The 21781-nt window shown below is 45.1% G+C and overlaps 1 protein-coding gene across 1 annotated transcript in view; it reads right to left on the bottom strand.

Annotated features, from left to right (window-relative positions):
* card14 (caspase recruitment domain family, member 14) overlaps positions 1-21781 on the bottom strand; it is a 69503-nt gene that overhangs the window by 28479 nt on the left and 19243 nt on the right. The window contains exons 7-13 of the mRNA XM_070858217.1: positions 20480-20632; positions 18383-18502; positions 15638-15768; positions 9785-9873; positions 6220-6298; positions 3975-4164; positions 2210-2330 (exon numbers count right to left, since the gene is read on the bottom strand). Coding sequence (XP_070714318.1) covers positions 2210-2330; positions 3975-4164; positions 6220-6298; positions 9785-9873; positions 15638-15768; positions 18383-18502; positions 20480-20632 — 883 coding nt within the window. The remainder of the gene's footprint in view (positions 1-2209; positions 2331-3974; positions 4165-6219; positions 6299-9784; positions 9874-15637; positions 15769-18382; positions 18503-20479; positions 20633-21781) is intronic.

The following is a 21781-nucleotide window of genomic DNA, read 5'->3' as shown; positions in this document are numbered from 1 at the left end:
CCAACCTTGTTCCACAGACAGCCAAAAGACATTCCAAATAGAAATGATTGATGAGTATTAGTTCCTTTTCCCCAACCAAATAGCACCTTCACTGTCACATCAAAATTCAAAACATTATTTTTAAACACCAAATTAAATATGTGGGCAGTTTATTTTATGAATTTATTCTGTTATAATTCCACAGTCCAGCAATGTGATAATTTACTGGAAACAAAAAAAGTAATTGCAATTCATACTTTTAAAGCGTCCTACAATCTGGATTTTCTTATACAATCAATGTTATGGAGAACTGTACGTAATTCAAACACTCTTTTGATTCATGTATTCAGCTGTGGCTCAGTGGGTAGCACATTCATCTCTAAGTCAGAAGGTTGTGGGTTCAAGTCCCACTCCAGGAACTTGAGCGCATAATTCTAGGCTGACACTCCAGTGCCGTGCTGAGGGAGTGCAGCACTGTCAGAGATGCCATCTTTCTGATGAACGTTAAACTGAGCCCCTGCCTGCACTATAATCCCATGACACTAATTCAAAGAGGAGCAAGGGAGTTATCCCTGGTGTGTCCTGGCCAATATTTAACCCTCAATTAACATAACAAAAACAGATTAGTTGTAATCTACCAAAATTCCTGGGATTCTGGGAAGATCCCAGCTGGGGCCTCAACTAGTAACAATCTTAATTAATGACTTGGATGAAGGGACTGAGTGTAATGTAGCCAAGTTTGCTGATGATTCAAAAATGGATATGAAAGCAAATTGTGAGGAGGACACAAAAAAATCTGCAAAGAGATATAGACAGGCTAAGTGGGTGGGCAAAAATTTGGCAAATGGAGTACAATGTGGGAAAATGTGAGGTTATCCACTTAGGCAGAAAAAATAGAAAAGCAAGTTATTATTTAAATGGAGAACAATTGCAAAGTGCTGTAGTCCTGGGGGTCCTTGTGCATGAAACACAAAAGGTTAGTGTGCAGGTACAGCAAGTAATCAGGAAGGCAAATGGAATGTTGGTCTTTATTGCAAGGGGGATAGAGTATAAAAACAGAGAAGTCCTGCTACAACTGTACAGGGTGTTGGTGAGGCCGTACTTGGAGTACTGCGTACAGTTTTGGTCTCCGTATTTAAGGAAGGATATACTTGCATTGGAGGCTTTTCAGAGAAGGTTCACTAGGTTGATTCCAGAGATGAGGGGGGTTGACTTCTGAAGATAGGTTGAGTAGTTTGGGTCTATACTCATTGAAGTTCAGAAGAATGAGAGGTGATCTTATCGAAGCATGTAAGATAATGAGGGGGTTTGACAAGGTGGATGCAGAGAGGATATTTCCACTCATAGGGGAATCTAAAACTAGGGGGCATAGTCTCAGATTAAGGGGTCGCCCATATAAAACTGAGATGAGGAAGAATTTCTTCTTTCAGAGGTTGTAAATTCTCTGCCCCATAGAGCTGTGGAGGCTGGGTCATTGAATATATTTAAGGCGGAGAAAGACAGATTTTTGAGCGATAAGGGAATAAAGGGTTATGGGGAGCGGGCAGGGAAGCGGAGCTGAGTCCATGATCAGATCAGCCATGATCTTATTAAATGGCGGAGCAGATTCGAGGGGTCAAATGGCCTACTCCTGCTCCTATTTCTTTTGTTCTTATGTTCCTATTACCTGGTCATTATCACATTGCTGTTTGTGGGAGTTTGCTGTGCCCAAGTTGGCTGCCATGTTTCCCACATTGCAACAGTGACTCCACTTCAAAAGGACTTCATTGGCTGGGAAGCGTTTTGAGATGTCTGATGGTTGTGAAAAGCACTATTTGAATGCAAGTGTTTCTTTCATTCTGTCAATTTTGTGAATTTTTTCATTTAACCTGCTGACAACATCACTGGAAACTGTGGTTTGGAAAAGTTACTGAGCAGTGTGGATTAACTGACAATAATTCTGCTTTCTTACACTGCTCCAGTAACTCAATTAACTTGCAACCCTAATCACAATGACAGTACAAAATAAATAACATTAATTGGTAAGCTTTATAACTGAAGTTTTAAAAGGGCCCAGCAACACCCTCTAACGCTTTGTTCTTAACGGTTGTAAAATTTAATTTAATCTTTTTTGAAATCACGGATGGTGCACTTGATTATGTGTGGAACACATTCCGCACAGTTTGCTTCATATCCTGAGTGACTGTTGGATTAAGAGCACAGTATTTATTCCATTTCTTGTGGAACTCACCCTCTCCCTTGCGCCTTATGGTCAAACAGCACATCCCTTTAATTTGCTTCAAGGTCCAAACAGCCTCCTCTAAACTGGCATCCTCCAGTATGGTCTTTTTCTCTCTGCCATTATTTTCCACCTGCGGGTTCATCAATATAATTAGTCTTCTGGAAAGATTTCAGTTCTTTACAGCTAAACAATATATTTTTCAACATAACATATGCACATTTATACAACTGCTTTTGAATAAAAAGACTTGAATGGATGTCTTGGAGTGGATCTGAAAATAGTACAAAGTAGGGATTGCAGTATAATAGAGTCCATTATAATGTGGTGTTTGGAACCTAGCCAGAATCTGAGGGACATATTATAACCAAGGCTGGATATTGGGACACAGCCAGAATCAGTGGGACATGTTCTCACCAAGGTCGGATATTTACTGAATAAGCATTTTTTTATAAAATGTAAACAATGGTATGGAAACATTTGGCATCCTCTGAGAGAATGGTGCAACAAATTATTGTTCATTTTAAGAGTTGGAAGCAAGTCTTCTTCGATTCCGAGGGACTGCCTATGATGATGATGATAATGGTGCAACAAAAGAGAAAAGTCACTCAAGTGTGTACAACATCCCGATGGCTTTGTCACTTCATTTCATTGATGTATTATCACAAATGAATTACAGTAAGATGTGGTCAATCTCAGCATTTCAGAAACCAAGTGAGAACATGTATGTGCATTCTGGCATGTATTAAAATGAGAGGCAGGGAAAAGGAATGAATTTCTACTGCTGCCATTAGAATGTAGTAATAGTTTAATTTTTTTTCATCCTCCTCTCCTGAAGGCACTGACTCACTCCATGGAGGTTCCATGGGTGATGGTTGCACTCTGATACCTCGCCCATGTAGCCATTATTCATCTATCATCTTGAACAACTTTCTGACTGAGCCTGTTCTCATCCAGCATCCATCCACAAATGCATTCAATTACAATTGCATTGTATAGAATAGAGCTGGACTCCTGGCCTTTGATATTGCCTAACTCTAGAGGCGCTAGGCTGTATTTTCGTTGGCACACTGGGCAGCGCACGCTGCCGCATTCAGAGGTTCCTTCCCTCCCTTAAAGGGAAGGGCCATCACTGCAGGATCTGCAAAATAAAAAGTACCTACCTGGACCACCATGATCCCGCACGATCAGCCCGGCACTCGAGCATAGCTGATCAATTGCAGGCAGGAACTCGGGGGGGAAAAAACTGGAAGAAAAACGGTTTTTTTTTTGTTTTTTTTTTTTTACTTACCTTGGCCACCTCGCCTTTAAGCATCGCCCTGAAGCGGGCGGCTACCTGATCCACGCCTTCTGCAGCTGCCGTGTTTTCGCCCGGCGCTGCTGCAGGGGCCAGAATGCAATTTCGGCTCCGGGGCGATGCGCACGGCGACATCATCACGACCTCCAAATATGGCAGGAGTCGATGTTAGCGTCGTGCCCAATCACAAAGCCATGTGCGCCCCGTCAACGCAGCGCGCCCCCCCCCCCACCCCTAGGGCACTAACGGGAGGCGCAAAGGCACATAATTTCCTCACCCCCACCCCCCCAAGTCTTTGATTAACTTTTGTGAAAGACCATCATAAGGATGACACTTGTGAGTTATTTCATTTTTCACAGGGGTTAAGGATGCACTGCATGTCTCCCTCACTATTAATTTGACCTCTGTCTAACCCTGCCGCTCCAAGTTTTCATTTTGTTTCAATTACAAAGTAGTTTTGCAGCATGTCTGAACCCCTACCATCATGATCTGAAACCCTGGCTCAAGGCCACAGTTACTCGCTGGAGATGCAGGTTTGATTTTGTGAATGAATGTTCCAGTTGCATTCCCGCCAATTATTTCAATCTGATCCAGGATGCCGTCTCCATTCAATTCAAATAATGATATTCTGCTCATTAACTTCATTTGCGGAGGCCCTGGTGGGAAAGGCCTGTGGCAAAAAAAAAACACAAGAAATTCAGAAATTAGATTTGATTTGAGAAGTTTCCACATTTGTTCCTTTAATTTCCCCTTCACTTATATTGCATGATTAAATAACCCCCCCCTACCCCCCCAAGATATAAACAAATATATAAACAGTACTGTTGTCAGATATTTTCAGTTTCTCACAATGAGGGTAAGGCCTCTTCTAAGGGAACCAAAATTACTTACATCATGTGAGATGTTGTGGTACCAGATAAAGTCAACGACGTAACTAGGCAACACTTGGGATTATCTTTGTTCAAATTGGACAGCATGGTTGGGGTAATGGTTGGCCCAGATATATTTGGAGATGTTCCGGTTGATCTCCTTTCCATTTGGCAGTCTCTCTCCTCCAACTCCCTGCCCAATTGGCAGAAAGCTGGTTACAAAAGATTATTTTTTTGAATATAATGTTTACTGAAGATATGATCTATAAATCATGGTGTAATTTCCAAAGTCAAATTATGTGACCAAACAAGACTTGAAAGAAAGAGAGAATCTGGGAGATGTTCATTCCTGGCAAGTCCTGCTTTCCTCCATATTGAAGGCTAGATTGTGTGCTCAAATCCCAGTGGACCTTCTAACTCAAAGATGAGAATGCTATCAACTCAACCAAGCTGACACATTACCAGTAACAATGTTATCCCACAGTTATATCAGCACTGTGGCATAGCATTTATTGCTATGGAAGTTACCACAGGTTTGACACGCTTGCTCTAGAGGACTGAGAGATGGATCACAGTAGAGCACAGGCCATACACAGAGGATATGATATGATTGGTGATGGACATAGAATAAATACATTTGGGCAGTCTGTAGACAAGTCCATGATATAAAAGCATATATGATACAACTATACCACCACCTTGGTTAAGTAGCTGTAAGGATGAAGAGACGGTGCAGAATATTTCTCTGAGATTGGGGATTAAAGCGTTTTATACAAACAGTGATGGGGGAGATTGGGGTTGGGGGAGGGAGTTATGAGACCTATACTTATTGAATGCTTATTCCTATTACAGCTTGAACCTCCCTTGTCTGGCACCCTCGGGATCTGGCCTGTGCTGAATAAGGGATTTTGCCGGATGAGGGGAGGTCAGCGGCCCGAGGTCCGGGGTGGGGGGGGGGCTGGTGGAGGTGGCCCGAGGTCGTGGGGGTGGGGGGGGGAGAAGGTTGGCGGCCGAGCAGGCCCAGCGGACCCGAAGTGTCAGCGGGCCCTGAAGAATCAGCGTGGCCAGAGTGGGCCCTCCCCCTCCCCCCACCCCCCGGAGGGAGCGCTGTGGGGAGGAGTGTTCGGCCCGAGGACTGTGGCTGCAGGAGTTCCAGCAGGGTGACGAGGAGGAGGCATCCGATAACCCCGACATTGAGGAAAAAGATTATATTGGTGACTACCTTGTACGAATTTTTTTTTTTAATGTATGTTCTGGAAGGCTCCTTTTTAAAATATCGTTTGTGCATTTAAAAGCTTTTGTGAAGCCAAGTGAGTGATTTGGCACTCTTGGGAACTTGGTGTCGTATCCTCTTCGTGTTTAACTGCGTGTTGGTGTTTAAGACGTGAGAGTCGGGTCGTGATTCCGAAGTTGTGATTAACATTGTGTGCGGTGTTTTTGTTTGTAGGTGTTTATCTGTTCTGAATATCAAAATCAAGATGTGCAGTGAAGGATAGAAAGGGGGATCGGTCAACTGTAAATTTCATTTGCGATCTTGTCCGTCTTACAATTTAGTTCATTCTGGGTTTCAGAAGAGGAAAGCTAGTTATAATGAGGATGTGTCTACCCCGTATAATTAAATGGTTTCGTCACTGTGCACTTTGGTTATTTTTTGTGAAGAACACAACGCGTTCTGCGCATGCAACCCCCCCAACTGGGAATGATGCCGGACGAGGGGTGGTGCCGGATAAGGGAGTCCTGGGTAAGGGAGGTCCAACCTGTACTCTGTTTAAAGCAAAATCGCCTTTGCCTCTCCTCAGCGATACATAAAAAGAAATTTGAAAAATACATTGAACAAATGAAAATGTATTGTTTACCGGTCTTGTTCAGGTAGTGGAATGGCTCCAGCCATAGATAGTAATGTTTGAGTGGATGGCTCAGGCGTTTTGAATGGTACTGAAATGAATTTGACACAATTTAGATATGATTTATGCTGATGCTGAAATGCTACATTGTAGCCTTAGTGCAGTTTCTCTAATGTAGAAGGTGAATTGCAACTTAAAAAGTATCTTTATCTTTACTAATTTAAATGTTCATAATTTCAATTAGCTTTAAGTTGAATTGTAACAAAGTATGTACACCCACAATATGGTGAATGCTTTCTTTACAACTTTTGGCCAGACTGTTGCATTACATACACCTGGCTCTAATATTACTGGCATTTACTAACATTCCCCACACTACTCTGATATAATCACAATTAGTTGTTATTGATTGAAATTTTCAGTTTAAATGTTGCAGAGCATGGCCCAAAAATATCTCTGAAACTGGAGCTTCATCTCACAACCACGGTTACGCAAGTTATCTGGAACTGTTAAATATATATCACTATATGGGCAGAGCGGTGATAGTGCAGAGATGCATTGTGACATGAAAGGATGTGGGTTTATGCTCACGGTTCCTCACATGATCTTTAAGTTTCCACTCGAAAAGCTGCTACACAACCTTAAGTCAGTAGGCATCCAAGGTAAAACCTGAATATAGATTAGGAACCGGCTGTAAGAAAGGCATCTAGGGACAGGAATTAATCTGGGTGGTGAGATGTACTGAGTGGAATACCTGAGCAATTGATGCTAAGGCCCATGCTGTACCTAATCTACATAAATCGATTCAGAAACTAAATGCAATTTGGTAAAATTGACAGATAATACAAATAAAGAAAGAAAAGAAGAGTTTATATTTATGGAGCACCTAATCTTATCTCTCACACATTGCTTCATATTACAATTAATTGCTTTGAAGAGCAGTCATTCTTTGTTACGTGGGCAGCAGGAGGGCTGGGAGAGGCAGATGAGTCTGGTGAGGGAGCCAAGGAACTACAAAAGTTACTGGAGAAAATTTGCAAGTGGACAGAACAATGGCAGATGAAAATCAATGTGGATAAGTGCATGGTGAAAGAAAGAAAGCGCAACCCACTTAATGGATATCGCTGAACTCGGTGAACTTGGGAGTAATGGTGGACTCAAGAATGAGCACGCCCAATTATTGTGGAGCAGCAATGAATGAAGCTAACAGAAAGGCGCTGAATCAGATCAACCTTAATATATTAAACAAAATAAAAAAGTTAAATTTGGAACTTTAAAAAAAAAGATAAATCTTGACTGCAAGACAAGGGAACATAGTCATAAACTAGTCAATGTTAAGTTCAGGACAGATGTCAGGAAGCACCATCATGCAACAAGAAACAGTACCTGAAATAGACTTCCAAATAGGATAGTGGAAGTAAACATTCTGGAATCATTCAAGATGAGGGCCTAGAAATTCAGTCGTGCCTGAAAATGGGCATGGTTGGTGGTGAGCACTACAATCGCCTGTTCACATGGTCCCAGTAGGAAGAGGTTGCAGAGGAGCTTAATGACAGGAGCTTAGCTCCAAGGACATGGCTGCAATGCAGCAAAAGTTAATGACCTCACCAGGCCAGTCAAAGTCAGAATCTTAACTCTTATCTCTCTTACTGCCTGTTCACACATCCACCGCATCACATCACTCCTGCTGTTCTCACGCAGAGCTTTAGGAGCGCTGAGGCGCAGTCCCAGGAGAGTGGCCTTGACTCTATGGGGGACAGCATGCCAGCTCTCTCGCCACCCACTCCAGTGCTCATGTTAGTGCCACATAGTCAGCTGGGTCAGACTGCCCCAGTCCATGGCGAGATGCTACAGTTTGCAGCCAGGCCATTAGGGCCCAGAGCTGTTTGAAGTCGCCCACTTGGACCATCTGAAATGTCCTCAATGGAAGCACAGCGGCCTTCCACCTTCCAAGCTTTAGCCACTGGGGATGCACTTCATTAAAGCACTCAGATAGGTAAATGAGCACAGAAGACAGACACTAAGGGGTTGCACAAGGATGATTCTCAATTATTTATGGAATTGAGTTGTTGGATGTTTTTGTTTGTCCTGGATTTGGTGTTGCTGTTTATATTGATAGTGAAATGAGGGCAAGCCCCATAAGGCTGGACTGAAGGAAGGCAATGGTGGTAGTTTAGATGGTAGTGGTAAGGATCTTGGAACTGTTTCTGTATTAGAATGGGAGGGATTGTTAACATGAAGCACTCCTGGACGAGCTGCTGTATGAGAACGTTGGCAGCTACAGGCACTACTAGTCGTTGCTGCCCCCGGTCTCCTTGCTCTTCATGCTGCTCCTTCTCCTCCTGCTCCACTTCTTGCAGCCCAGGTGGTAGTAAGGGCTGGTCCCTCACAGTAGTTATACAGCAGACAACCACGAATCTGGATACCTGCTTAGGGCTGTACTGCAAATCTGCTCCAGAACGGTCCAGGCAGCGGAAGCGTTACTTCAGCATGTGGAGGGTCTGCTTGACGATATTTCTGGTGAGTGACATGGTTCTCATTGTACAGCAGATCTTCAGCTGTGCCTGGGTCTCTGACAGGAATCATGAGCCATATCTGAAGGGGAATCCCCTTGCCAACATGTAGTCAGCCTCTGACCTGATGACCTGGTCGGAATAAAGGCGGCAAAGAGGACTGGTGCAGGATGAATGAGTCATGATTGCTGCCAGAAAAACAGACCTGCATGATACATAACCTGTGACTGCAAACAAGCTATTCAGAAAGATGCCAGGATGGTGAAGGTGTGCACGCAAGGCAATGTGGCTGCAGACCATGGCACTTTAGATGCTGAGGAAGCTGTGCTCTCTCATCTCGCTTCACTCTATTCATTGAGAAAGTAATGTAGCTGTTCCTCCTTGATAGAACGAGGAGCAGCAAACTGGTAGGTGTCTCTACTGTCACTTGCTTCAGCGTGGAATGAACCCGTGGTATAAAAGTGTAGAGTCACGGTCACCTTGACAGCCACAGTCAGTGCTGTCCTTGCCCTGGTATGGGGCTCCACTTGACACTACAGCAGGTGATAGCCTCCTTGGTGAAGCGAAGACACATTGCTCCTCAGTGAAGTTAACATAGGAGAAATGCTTTCTGAAGATCCACTGCGGTCTCCTGCATAGTGCCCTCCTCCTCCCTCTTCCCCCACATACCTGGTTCTCTCCTGTCTTCTTTGCTGCCCCCCTCATCCTCCAGCCCAGATTTAGACATTCCAGACCATCCACTGCAATAACACTGTTTTGAAGGCGGACAAACAGTCCAGCACCAGCACAAATTTGTTGGCAGAAATCACAAATCTGTGGCAGAAGACAGAGAATAACCACAAAAAAACCACACCCAGAAGTTAACCAGCAGACTAAAAGGGCAAACCGGTAAATAACTTGTCGGGATTGGATGAACCGTTTAAGTAGAGCTACTGAAAGGTTCTTGCTGTCTCTTATTGTCACAAGTTGCTGATCAAGTTTATTACATGGTGAGTCAGGTTGCCGAGATTTCTGTCCTATTTTTGTGCTATACCCAGATCACGAATGAGAAAATGAAAACTCACTGACATCCGGAATATTTTCATTGCAACTGTCAGTATCAGATAAATCATCAACTGATGTAAAAGCATCATCCTCAATATAATGTCTGTTGCTGTAAAAACACAAAAAGAGAAAAGTTACCCCAGTTTCCTGCCTTTTCTCTGCTGAAGAAGTTGACTCTTTTTAGGAGCAGTGTTCCATGGCGGCCATTACCTTTACCCAAATGGCCAAACCTCATGTTTGAGCCGAGACAATGAGCGTTGGTAGGCTATTGACAAAGCATCACAGCTGACGTGGGCAGTACTAAAAATGGAATCCCTGGCTGACTGTCGCCTCCATAACGGAGGAGTATTGAGGCTAACTATAGTGCCCCCTTAATATGTCCTTACTACACAGTACAAATGCACACGAGGCCCACACTAGAGAGAAGGTCACTCTGTGACCAGTAACCTTTATTAGCCTGCACTGAAGTGGAGAAGATGGGTGGAGCTTCCCTTTTTATTCCTGAAAGTCCAGGTTAGGAGTGTCTCCCACAAGTTCACCACCTAGTGGTCAGTGTTCTCACGTGTACAACTTAGGTCAGTTTATAAATGGATTACAATGACAGTTGAATACATGACATCACCTCCCCTCCAAAGTCTTATTGGGATCACAGGTTAAGTCTCTCTGGTGGTTTACGTTCCCTGAGCACCTGAGTTGGGGCTCCAGTTGTTGGGCGCTGGCCTGAGTGTCTGCTGTTTGCGGTGCCTCAGGCCTGTCTGGACTGCCCACAGTGACTGGGCTCTTCTCCACTTGGTTCTGGTGTTCGGTCACCTGTGGTGGAGTGAACTCTACATCGTGTTCTTCCTCTGCTTCTACTATGGGGCTGCTAAACCTCCTTTTTGTTTGATCCATGTGTTTGTGGCAGATTTGTCCATTGGTAAGTTTAACTACCAGAATTCTATTCCCCTCTATGTCAATCACAGTGCCTGCGAGCCATTTGGGCCCTGCAGCGTAGTTGAGGACAAAGGCAGGGTCATTGACATCAATACATCAAGCCCTCGCATTCCCGTCATGGTAGTCACATTGTGGCTGGCACCTGCGCTCAACAATTTCTTTCATGGTGGGGTGTATAAGGGATAACTGGGTTTTGAGCATCCTTTTCATTAGCAGCTCTGCGGGTGGAATCCCTGTGAGCGAGTGTGATCAGGATCTATTGGCCAACAGGAGGCGTGATAAGCGGCTTTGTAGGGAACCCCCTTGGATTCTGAGCATCCCCTGTTTGATTATCTGCACTGCTCGTTCTGCCTGGCCGTTTGAGGCCGGCTTGAACGGTGCCGTTCTGACATGGTTGTTACCATTTCCTGCCATGAAGTCCTGGAATTCAATGCTTGTAAAGCACGGGCCATTGTCGCTGACCAAGACGTCCGGTAGACCATGGGCGGCGAACATTGCCCGTAGACTTTCTACCGTGGCAGAGGATGTGCTTGAATTGAGAATGTCACACTCGATCCATTTGGAGTAGGCGTCTACTACAACCAAAAACATTTTTCCCATGAAAGGACCTGCGTAGTCCACCATGGCTTGGCGGGCCAGGACCAGGGGCTAAGGGGGGCTTCCCTGGGCGCATTGTCCAGCTGGGCACACGTGTTGCACCTGCGAACACAAAGTTCCAGGTCTGCATCTATCCCTGGCCACCAAGCGTGTGACCTGGCAATTGCCTTCATCATGACAATGCCCGGGTGCTGATTGTGGAGTTCTCGGATGAATGCCTCTCTGCCCATCTGGGGCATGACTACTCGGTTTCCCCATAGTAGGCAATCGGCCTGAATTGAGAGTTCATCCTTGCGCCTGTGAAATGGTTTAAATTCCTCAGGACATGTCCCGTACGTGGCTGCCCAGTCCCCATTCAGGACACATTTCTTGACTTAAAGACAATAGCGGGTCTCTATTTGTCCAGACTTTGATCTGACGGGCTGTCACGGGTGAGCCTTCGCTTTCAAAAGCTTCAACAGCCATGACTATCTCAGCAGCATGCTCGGTTGCCCCCCTCAGTGGTGGCTAATGGGAGCCTGCTGAGTGCATCGGCGCAGTTTTCAGTGCCCGGCCTATGCCGAATTGTATAGTCATAGGCGGCTAACGTGAGTGCCCACCTCTGTATGCGGGCTGACGCATTTGCATTTATGGCCTTGTTGTCGGACAAAAAGGACGTTAGGGGTTTGTGATCTGTCTCCAGCTCAAATTTCCTGCCAAACAGGTACTGGTGCATTTTTTTTACTGCATATACACATGCAAGCGCTTCCTTTTCTACCATCCCGTAGCCCCTTTCTGCCTGGGACAGACTTCTGGAGGCATAAGCTACCGGCTGTAACTGACCCTTGGCATTAACATGCTGCAACACACACCCGACCCCATAGGACGACGCATCACACGTTAAAACAAGTTTCTTACATGGGTCATATAGCGTTAACAGATTGTTGGAGCATAACAAATTGCGTGCTCTATCAAAAGCCCTTTCCTGGCTGTTCCCCCAGACCCATTCGCGACCTTTGCATAGGAGTATGTGTAGCGGCTCTAACAGTGTGCTCAATTTGGGAAGAAAGTTACCAAAATAGTTCAGGAGCTCCAGGAATGAACGCAACTCGTCGTATTACGGGGTCTGGGTGCTCTCTGGATCGCTTCCGTTTTGGACACAGTAGGTCTGATCCCGTCTGCTGCTACCCTCGTCCCCAGGAATTCTACCTCTGGAGCCAGGAAGACGCACTTCGCCTTTTTCAGTCGCAGCCCTATCCAGTGCAGTCTGCGTAGCATCTCCTCCAGGTTGTGGAGGTGTTCTCCATGTCGCAACCCGTGATGAGGATGTCGTCTTGAAAAACCACTGTCCTTGGAATCGGCTTGAAGAGACTTTCCATGTTTCGTTGAAAGATTGCGGCGGCCGAGCGAATCCAAAACAGACATCTGTTGTACTCAAATTACCCCTTGTGTGTCGTGATGGTGATCAGCTTCTTCGACTCACTCACCAGCTCCTGGGTCATGTAAGATGAGATCAAGTCCAATTTTGAAAAAAGTTTGCCACCGGATAGCGTCGCAAAGAGATCCTCCGCTCTCGGTAGCGGGTACTGGTCTTGGAGTGACACCCGATTGATGGTGGCCTTGTAATCACCACATATCCTGACCGACACATCCGCCTTGAGCACCGGCACAATCGGGCTCGCCCAGTCACTGAATTCGACTGGCGAGATGATGCCTTCCCTCAGCAGGCGGTCCAATTCACCATCTAGCTTTTCCCGCATCACGTACGGCCTTGTGGTGTACTGGCCTGGCGTCCGGGTTTATGTGAATCACTACCTTGGTCCCCATGAAAGTGCCAATGCCGGATTGAAATAGTGAGTCAAATTTGTCCAGGACCTATGAGCATGATATTCGCTCCACAGAAGAAATTGCATTGACATCGCCCCATTTCCAGTTCATGACAGCAATCCAACTCCTCCCCAGCAGTGCGGGACCGTCCCCCAGGACAATCCAGAGTGGCAACCTGTTCTCCGAATCTTTGTGGGTCACGACTACTGTGGCGCTGCCCAGCATCGGAATGATCTCCTTTGTATATGTCCGTAGCTGTGCATCAATCGGCAATAATTTTGGCCTCCTGGCCTTGGACACCCACAACTTGGCGAACTATTTGATACTTATCAGGGACTGGCTGGCCCCCGTGTCTAGGTCCATTGATACTGGGATGCCACTGAGGAGCACTTTCATCATTATCGGTGGCATCCTGGTATATGAACTGTATATGTGCTCCACATGAACTTGCTGAACTTCAGCTTCCAGCAATTTCCCCCAGTATCCATTTGGCCTTGTAGGGCTTGCATCGGGCCCGTCCTCCTCGTACATCAACCTGGCTGCAGGCTTCCTGCACATACGCGCCAAGTGACCGCTGACGTTGCAATTTCTGCAGGTATATTGCTGATACCTGCAAGCTCTGGCTATGTGTTTGCCTCCACACCTCCAACATGAGCCATTGTTGGAAACAAAAGGTCCATTACCAGTCGATCATTTCTGACTGTCTCTGTAACTGTCCTTAAACGCACCATTGACAGGTATTGATGGTCCCATTACTGGCCGCATTGTCCCTTGCGATGGCATGAATCGCCGTTCAGCTAGCCATTGTCTCTGTTGAATTCCCCCTTTGGGTTCGACTACATGCTCGGGCATGTCCGATTGCCCCTGTCTGCCTGGAGAACTGTGTGCCGCGTTAACAATGTGGACTCACTGTCCATTTGCTGCATTTAAACCAAGATTTTTGTCAAACATCATTCTGATCTCTTCCTCCCCTGAGATAAATGTCTGGGCCATCAAAGCCGCCATTTCCAGGGTCAAGTCTTTGGTCTCAATCAGTTTCCTGAAAACCCCAGCTTGCCCGATGCCCGATACCCTCAATAAAAAAGTCTCGCAGCATCTCCGCTCTGCATGCATCTGGGAACTTACATAGGCTCGCCAGTCGCCGGAGATCTGCCATGAAGTCTAGAACGCTTTGCCCTTCTCACCGCCGGTGCGTGTAAAACCGGTGTCTTGCCATGTGCTTGCTGCTCGCCAGTTTAAGGTGTTCCCCGATCAACTTACTGAGCTCTTCGAACGTCTTGTCCGCCGGCTTCTCTGGCGCTAGAAGGTCCTTCATCAGGGAGTACGTCCTGGATCCACAAACCGTCAGGAGATGAGCCCTGCATTTGTCGGCTGAATCCTGTCCCAGCCATTCCTTAGTGACAAAACTTTGCTGTAGTCTCTCAATAAAATTGTCCCAATCATCACCAACACAGTACCTCTCGTCTGTGCTACTAGTGCCCATGCTCGCATGGTTTAAATCCCAGTTACTCGTCGCCAATAATATGTCCTTACTACACAGTACAAATGCACACGAGGCCCATACTAGAGAGACGGTCACTCTGTGACCAGTAACCTTTATTAGCCAGCACTGAAGTGGAGAAGATGGGTGGAGCTTCCCTTTTTATACCTGAAAGTTCAGGTTAGGAGTGTCTCCCACAAGTTCACCAGTGTTCTCACGGTGTACAACTTAGGTCAGTTTATACATGGATTACAATGACAGTTGAATACATGACACCCCTGTTCGGAGTTCAGCTTACTTGGATGAGACGTTAAACCGAGGCCCCGTCTGCCCTCTCAAGCGGATGTAAAAGATCCCATGGCACTATTTTGAAGAAGGGCAGGAGAGTTATCTCCGGTGTCCTGGGCCAATATTTATCCCTCAATCATCATAAAAACAGTTTATCTGGTCATTATCACATTCCTGTTTGTGGGAGCTTTCTGTGCGCAAATTGGCTGCCGCGTTTCCCACATTACAACAGTGACTGCACTCCAAAAGTACTTAATTGGCTGTAACGCGCTTTGAGACGTCCGGTGGTCGTGAAAGGCGCTATATAAATGCAAGTCTTTCTTTCTTCTTCCTTACTCAACACCATTTTAGTCTTTACTAAAAATGACCATGAAGTTGTCAGACTGTCATTAAAAACCCAACTGGTTCACTGATGTCCTTTAGAGAAGGAAACTTGTGCTATTCTCCAATCTGGTCTCTTTGTGACTCCAGTTGACTTCTAACTGCCCTCTGAAGTGGCCCACCAGGTTACTCAGTTATGTCAAATTGCAGCTCAGGAAGAAGGCCTACAACCACCTTCTCAGGGCAACCAGGGACGGGCGATAAATGCCAGCCTGGCCAGTGACACCCACACATCCCAAGAATGAATAAATACAAATCATCCACCCATCCTCATGACTGGATGGTGGAACATAGGCTTACAGAAAGAAAGTTGTTTAAAGCACAGTGGTAATGATTTTTGACACAAGCTTCCGCCACTGAAAAGGTGTATGCGCGTTGTCTCTCTCACCTGAATGGTTCTTCCATGGCATCTTCAGTTTTGCGTCTGTAGATAGATTCCTTGCTGGGTGGCTCAACAAAGGAAGAATTGACGCTGCTCAGTGAGTCAGTGCTTTCTGTTTTCTTTAGAGTTGCATAAAACTATAAATGAAACAAACTGGTGCAGTGGTAATGAAATACACAGCTGTGGGACACACATAATCCAGAACAAGGGGACATAATCTTAAAATTAGAGCGAGGCCATTTAGCAGCGAATAATAATAACTTTAATTTATAAAGCGCCTTTAATGTAGTAAAATGTCCCAAGGCGTTGTACAATAGTGTTACAAGACAAACAAATAAATTTGACACCGAGCCACAGAAGAAGAAATTAAGGCAGATGACCAAAAGCTTGGTAAAAGAGGTAGGTTTTAAGGAGCGTCTTAAAGAAGGAAAGCGAGGTAGAGAGGCGGGGAGGTTTAGGGAGGGAGTTCCAGAGCTTGGGGCCTAAACAGCTGAAGGCACGGCCACCGATGGTTGAGCAATTATAATGAGGGCTGTTCAAGAGGCCAGAATTGGAGGAGCGCAGACATCGTGTGGGGTTGTGAGGCTGAAAAAGATTCCAGAGATAGGGAGGGGCAAGGCCATGGAGTGATTTATGAACAAGGATGAGAATTTTGAAATCAAGGCATTGTTTAACTGGGAGCCAATGCAAGTCAGAAAGCACAGGAATGATCGGTGATTTTGACTTGGTGTGGGTTAGTACACAGGCTGCTGAGTTTTGGATGACTTCAAGTTTACATAGTTTGGAATGTAGAAGGCCAGCTAGGAGTGAGTTGAGGGGTGGAGACGGGCAATGTTATGGAGGTGGAAAAGAGCGGTTTTAATTATGTCGTGGCTATGTGGTTGGAAACTCAATTCAGGGTCAAATATGACACCTAGGTTGCTAACAGTCTGGTTCACCCTCAGATTGATGCTAGGGAGAGGGATGGAGTCAGTGGTTAGGGAACACAGTTTGTGGCGGGGACCAAAGATAATGGCTTCAGTCTTCCCAATATTTAATTGGAGAAAAATTCTGCTCATCCAGTACTGGACGTCAGACAAGCAATCTGACAATTTAAATACCAAGCAGGGGCCCACATAAGTGGTGGTGAGGTAGAGCTGGGTGTCGTCTGCGTACATGTGGAAACTGACTCCATATTTTCGGATGATATCGCCAAGGGGCAGCATATAGATGATGTTATGTATGTAAACATTATAACTGTGTAAAACTTGCCACCAGAGGGCGCACCTGTTGGAGGCCCAAGGGTCACCTGCACACCTCATGCAAGCGAGTATAAAAGGTTGTCTGCCATGCTGCTTTAGCACTCTGGAGTTTTATTAAAGAGACTAAAGTCACATCAGTTTAAGCCTACAGTACTCAGTCTTGTGGAGTTATTCTAAACATAACAGATGAGAAATAAGAGGGGACCAAGGACAGATCCTTGGGGGACACCAGAGGTAACGATGTGGGAGTGGGAAGAGAAGCCATTGCAGGAGATTTTCTGGCTACGATTAGATAGATAAGAATGGAACCAGGCGAATGCAGTCCCACCCAGCTGGACGTTGGTGGAGAGGCTGCAGACAGGGATAGTTTACCTTTGTCACAGTCACAAAGGCGAAAACCAGACGATGCTTTTTCCACTCAAAGGGAAGTGGAAATCTGGAACTTTCTCCCTCCCTCCAAAAAGTCTGTGGATCTGGGGTCAATTGAAATTTTCAAGACTGAAATCAATAGATTTTTGCTAGGTAAGGTTAGCAAGAGATATGGGTGAAAGTTGGGTAAATGGAGTTGAGGTACAGATCAACCATGATTGGAGTGAATCGAGGAACAGGCTTGAGGGGTTGAATGGCCTACTGCTGTTCCTGTGGGCTGTGGGAGTTTTACATAGTCTCCTCACAATAACCTCCCTCATAGACTTACAGGGCTTCAAACCGCAATTAAATAAAGGTTTTTAATTTAAATTGCGCAAAAGAAAATAAATGATGAACAAGTACAAAGATTCACTTGGAAAAATTAAAAAGCAAGAAATAAGATATGTATATATATCTATCTATATAGATATAGATATAGATAGATATATGTGTGTATGTATATATGTCTCTATATCTATCTATCTATATTTGAATCAAATTTTGTACACGCAACAATATTTTGAAAAGCTAAAATAAAATTAAGATAAAAATTAGAAGAAATCAGTTTTTTGTAATGGATGGCCCACCAGAGCATTCTCAGAATTCCCACAGTTTCATTCGTGGGTTGTTCATTATGGGGAAAATATAGGCACTAGATAAGTACACGAGGGAGAAAGGAATAGGATATACTGATAGGGTTAGATGAAGTAGGGTGGGAGGAGGCTCATGTGGCTCATGAAGTGCTCTTATGGAGAGACAGTACGGGCTCAATGGGCCGAATGGACTCCTTTTATGCTGCAAACATTCTATGATTATAGGTGGTGCATAAACACCAGCATGGACTAGTTGGGCTTAATGGCCTGTCTTTGTGTTGTAAATTCTCTGTAATTCCATGAATTTATCCCACTCTTTTTGTTACAAGGAAGTTTGGATCCAAAGTCTTTTTAAATTCAATCTCAGTCTGACTTATTTTCACTGTAGAAGCGAGTAATATTCAGGATAGTGCACAGCACCTCTGGGAGTGGTAATGTAGCACATCACCGTTTCTCTCTTTCTACTGTTGTTTTTAAGTGTGCATTATTTGAAAAGTTTGCTCCCTTACATCACTGTGGCTGCTGCTGCTGTCATCACTCTCGCAGCTGATGGTCCTGGGATTCACTGCTTGCAGACGCTTCAGTTTGGGTTTTTCACGTACTGGGGTTTTATTACCCGTTATCATTTTCTGTCAGGGAATAAAGAAAGGAAAACTGAAGCTAATTTAATCCATATGTTCTTCTTTTCCATTATCTGGATTTTTCCAGTCTACAATAAAGTAAATAGCAAACTTAGCCGAAATCCTGAGTTTCATCCTGAGTGTCCTTTGTTTAGAATGAGGTTTGTTCATCAACCACAATAATAATTGAGCACACCATTGGTATGCTGAAGGTATGCTTTGGGTGCCTGGACTGACCTGGGGGCACCCTGCAATATTGTCCTACTGGGTTTCTAGGATCATTGTTGTTTGCTGTGAGCTGCAAAACAATGCCTTACAAAGTGACCTCACTTTCAAGGCCTCAGAAAATGAAGGCCTACATGGATAGCAAAGGTCATCACCAGCAGCATGAAGATAATGTGGAGGACAATATGTTGCCAGCTGTAAATAGACATTTGTGCATTCTCATATAGGAGACCTTCTATTATTGGTCAGGCTTGGCTCAGTGACAGCAGTCTCACTCGAGTCAGGAGGTCAATCAAGCCCCACTCCAGAGGACTAAGCACACAATCTAGGATCATAATTCAGTGTGGTACTGAGGGAGTGCTGCACTGCTGGAGGTGCCATCTTTTGGCTGTGATGTCAAACTGAAGCCCCGTCTGCTCGCTCAAGTGGAGGTAAAATATACCACGGCAGTACTCCAAGAAGAGCAGGGGAGTTCTCTCAGGACGCTGGCCAACATTTATCCCTCAATCAACATCTAAAAACAAATGATCTGGACATTTACTTCATGGTTGTTTGTAGGACCTTGCTGTGAGCAAATTGGTTGCCGCGTTTCCTATATTACAACAGTGACTACACTTCAAAAGTACTCCATGGTCTGTAAAGCACATGGGGATGTCCTGCTGTTGTGAAAGGCACTATATAAATACAAGTTCCTCTTTCTTTTTTTCACACCTGGAAACAGGGCAGGCTCATGGAATTAGGACTAAAGCTCTTGGGGAGAATGAAGAACAACAGAGACTGGTTCTGCCAAACGGCCTGTTTCTGTGTTGTAATTTCTATGTAATTCTACACAACATCTGGCCTTAACTGTTGTCTCGATGCCTTCCCTCTTCCCTCTATAAAGATTAAATCATCTACACCACTTTCTCTGTGCACAACAACTCACACAGCTCCCATTCATCCCACATGATGAAAGTCAGATGCTGGAAAAACTCAGCAAGTCAGGCAGCGTTTGTGGAGAAAACAGACAAGTTACTGATTCAGGGGTTGAGCTTCCGTGAACCTCGTTCTGATGAAGGATCCACACTTGAAACTTTAACTTGTCTATTCTCTCTACAGAAACTGACTGAGTAAGTGTTACCAGCAATTTTCTGTTCTTGGTCCTTGAGATCCATATTCCCAGGCTCTTCAGCCAAGGAGCTGTGCATCCCACATCCTCTGGCTAGGTGTCTTCACTCTAATATGCCACCAGCAGGCTAACAAAAATGGATAGGAAAATGAGGCACAAATGCTGCCGGGTCCATATGGCTGCTGATCAAGTAAAGCTTTTAAAACCAAAGATAAGGCCTATTTCAAGTTGTGGCCTGCTCTGGTACCTCCGTGGTTCCTTTGGTTGGCAAGGGCTTCAGGGTAGACCATGGAACCGCTGTACTGAAGTCCCAAACCAGCCATTGCAACAGGAAGTGCAACCGCATTTAAATGGCTCAGACAGACTTGCACCTATTGCAGCTGCAGGCCAGTCTCTGTACCCACTGCAAAACCCTGGATATCCCACGGCAACATGAAAGAGGTGGTTGCCCAGCTCTCCATCCCTTTTTGCTGACCTTTGCGCCTGAGAAACTATGTAATACCTGGGGACACGGGTCAGGAAAATCAGTCCTTATATTTTTAGAAGATCATGTTGTTTTAGACATCAGACACGATCTCTGTCCACCTTACTTCAGGTGACAATGAAAATCCCAACCTGTTGTTTCTGAATAATAACTGAAAAATTGCCCTTACCTCCTGCCTGGCCCTGTTCGACCTTAACTGCAGCATTTCCTTATTCAGCTCACGGCACATGTCCTGTAGTTCAATAACTTGCCGGCGACATAAATCCTTGTCTATGATCATTTTACTAATGTGCAACTGGGCCTCATCCCTGGCCCCATATGCCTGTAGAAAAATAAGAAAAACGTATTTACCACACATCGCAACATTGCTCTCATCATTCGCCTGCCATGATCAGAGGTGTTCATGGTTGTTCCAAAATTCATGTTATTCAGGGAGCTGTATAGTTACATCATCTTTTTCACTGCACTGTGATATTGGCATTGTGATATCGCTCATACATACACTGCATTGCTGCAATAATGAACCTTCCTGTTGTCTAAAGGTCTGGGATTTCAATAATTAAAGGCCGAATGTACTTTTAGAAAGGCACCAAACATATAACTGCAAGGGCATTATTTTATATCTGCTATCTAAAATGAAAAATTAGATGGAAAGAAAGCCTCAAAAAAGAATAGAGGTAATCTTTTTCTGCAGAACAATAATGGTTGAAGGAGAAGGAGATGAAGGGATTTGGGAACTGGGTAAATGTGATTTGGACTATTTCCTTGTGTGGAAGGTAGATGTTGACAAGGGCAGGTTGGGCTGAATGGCCCGTTTCCATGTTGTAACTTTTATGTATTTCTATGTTCAATAATTTATCGCAAATGTCCACGTTTAAATAATTTTACTGGATCAACATGCTAAATGGGTTAGATTGAGAACAGATCTAGCCACGCAAAACTGGTCACCCATGAGGCGCTGTGGGCCATCAGCAGCAGCAGAATTGTATCCCACCACAATCTGTAACCTCATGCCCTGACATATCCCTTACTCTACCATTACCATCAAGCCAGGGGACCAACCCTGGTTCAATGATTAGTGTAGAAGAGCATGCCAGGAGCAGCACCAGGCATACCTAAAAATGAGGTGGCAACCTGGGGAAGTTGCAACACAGGACTCATCATCACAGGCAGTCCCTCGAAACGAGGATGACTTGCTCCCACGCCGAAAAGGGATGAGTTCACAGGTGTTTCAATGAAGAACCTAATATTCCGGATCCCGAACTACATCTTGAAGGATGGAAGATGCCTGTGTGTGGATTTTTTTAACGTGTGCTGCCCGTTGCACACCAGCCACCACACGGGCTTGACAGAGCTAGGTCTTGGTCCAGTGGCAAGGATTAACCAAGACGACTGGAGACCAGCTCTGCTGCACGGACCTAGTGCGCACACATATTGCAGTGTGGGCTGGCCCATGCTGCCCCTAGGCCCT

Source organism: Pristiophorus japonicus, chromosome 16 (assembly GCF_044704955.1).
Source record: "Pristiophorus japonicus isolate sPriJap1 chromosome 16, sPriJap1.hap1, whole genome shotgun sequence".
Taxonomy (NCBI): Eukaryota; Metazoa; Chordata; class Chondrichthyes; family Pristiophoridae; genus Pristiophorus; species Pristiophorus japonicus.
This window is presented reverse-complemented; position numbering and strand designations above follow the sequence as displayed.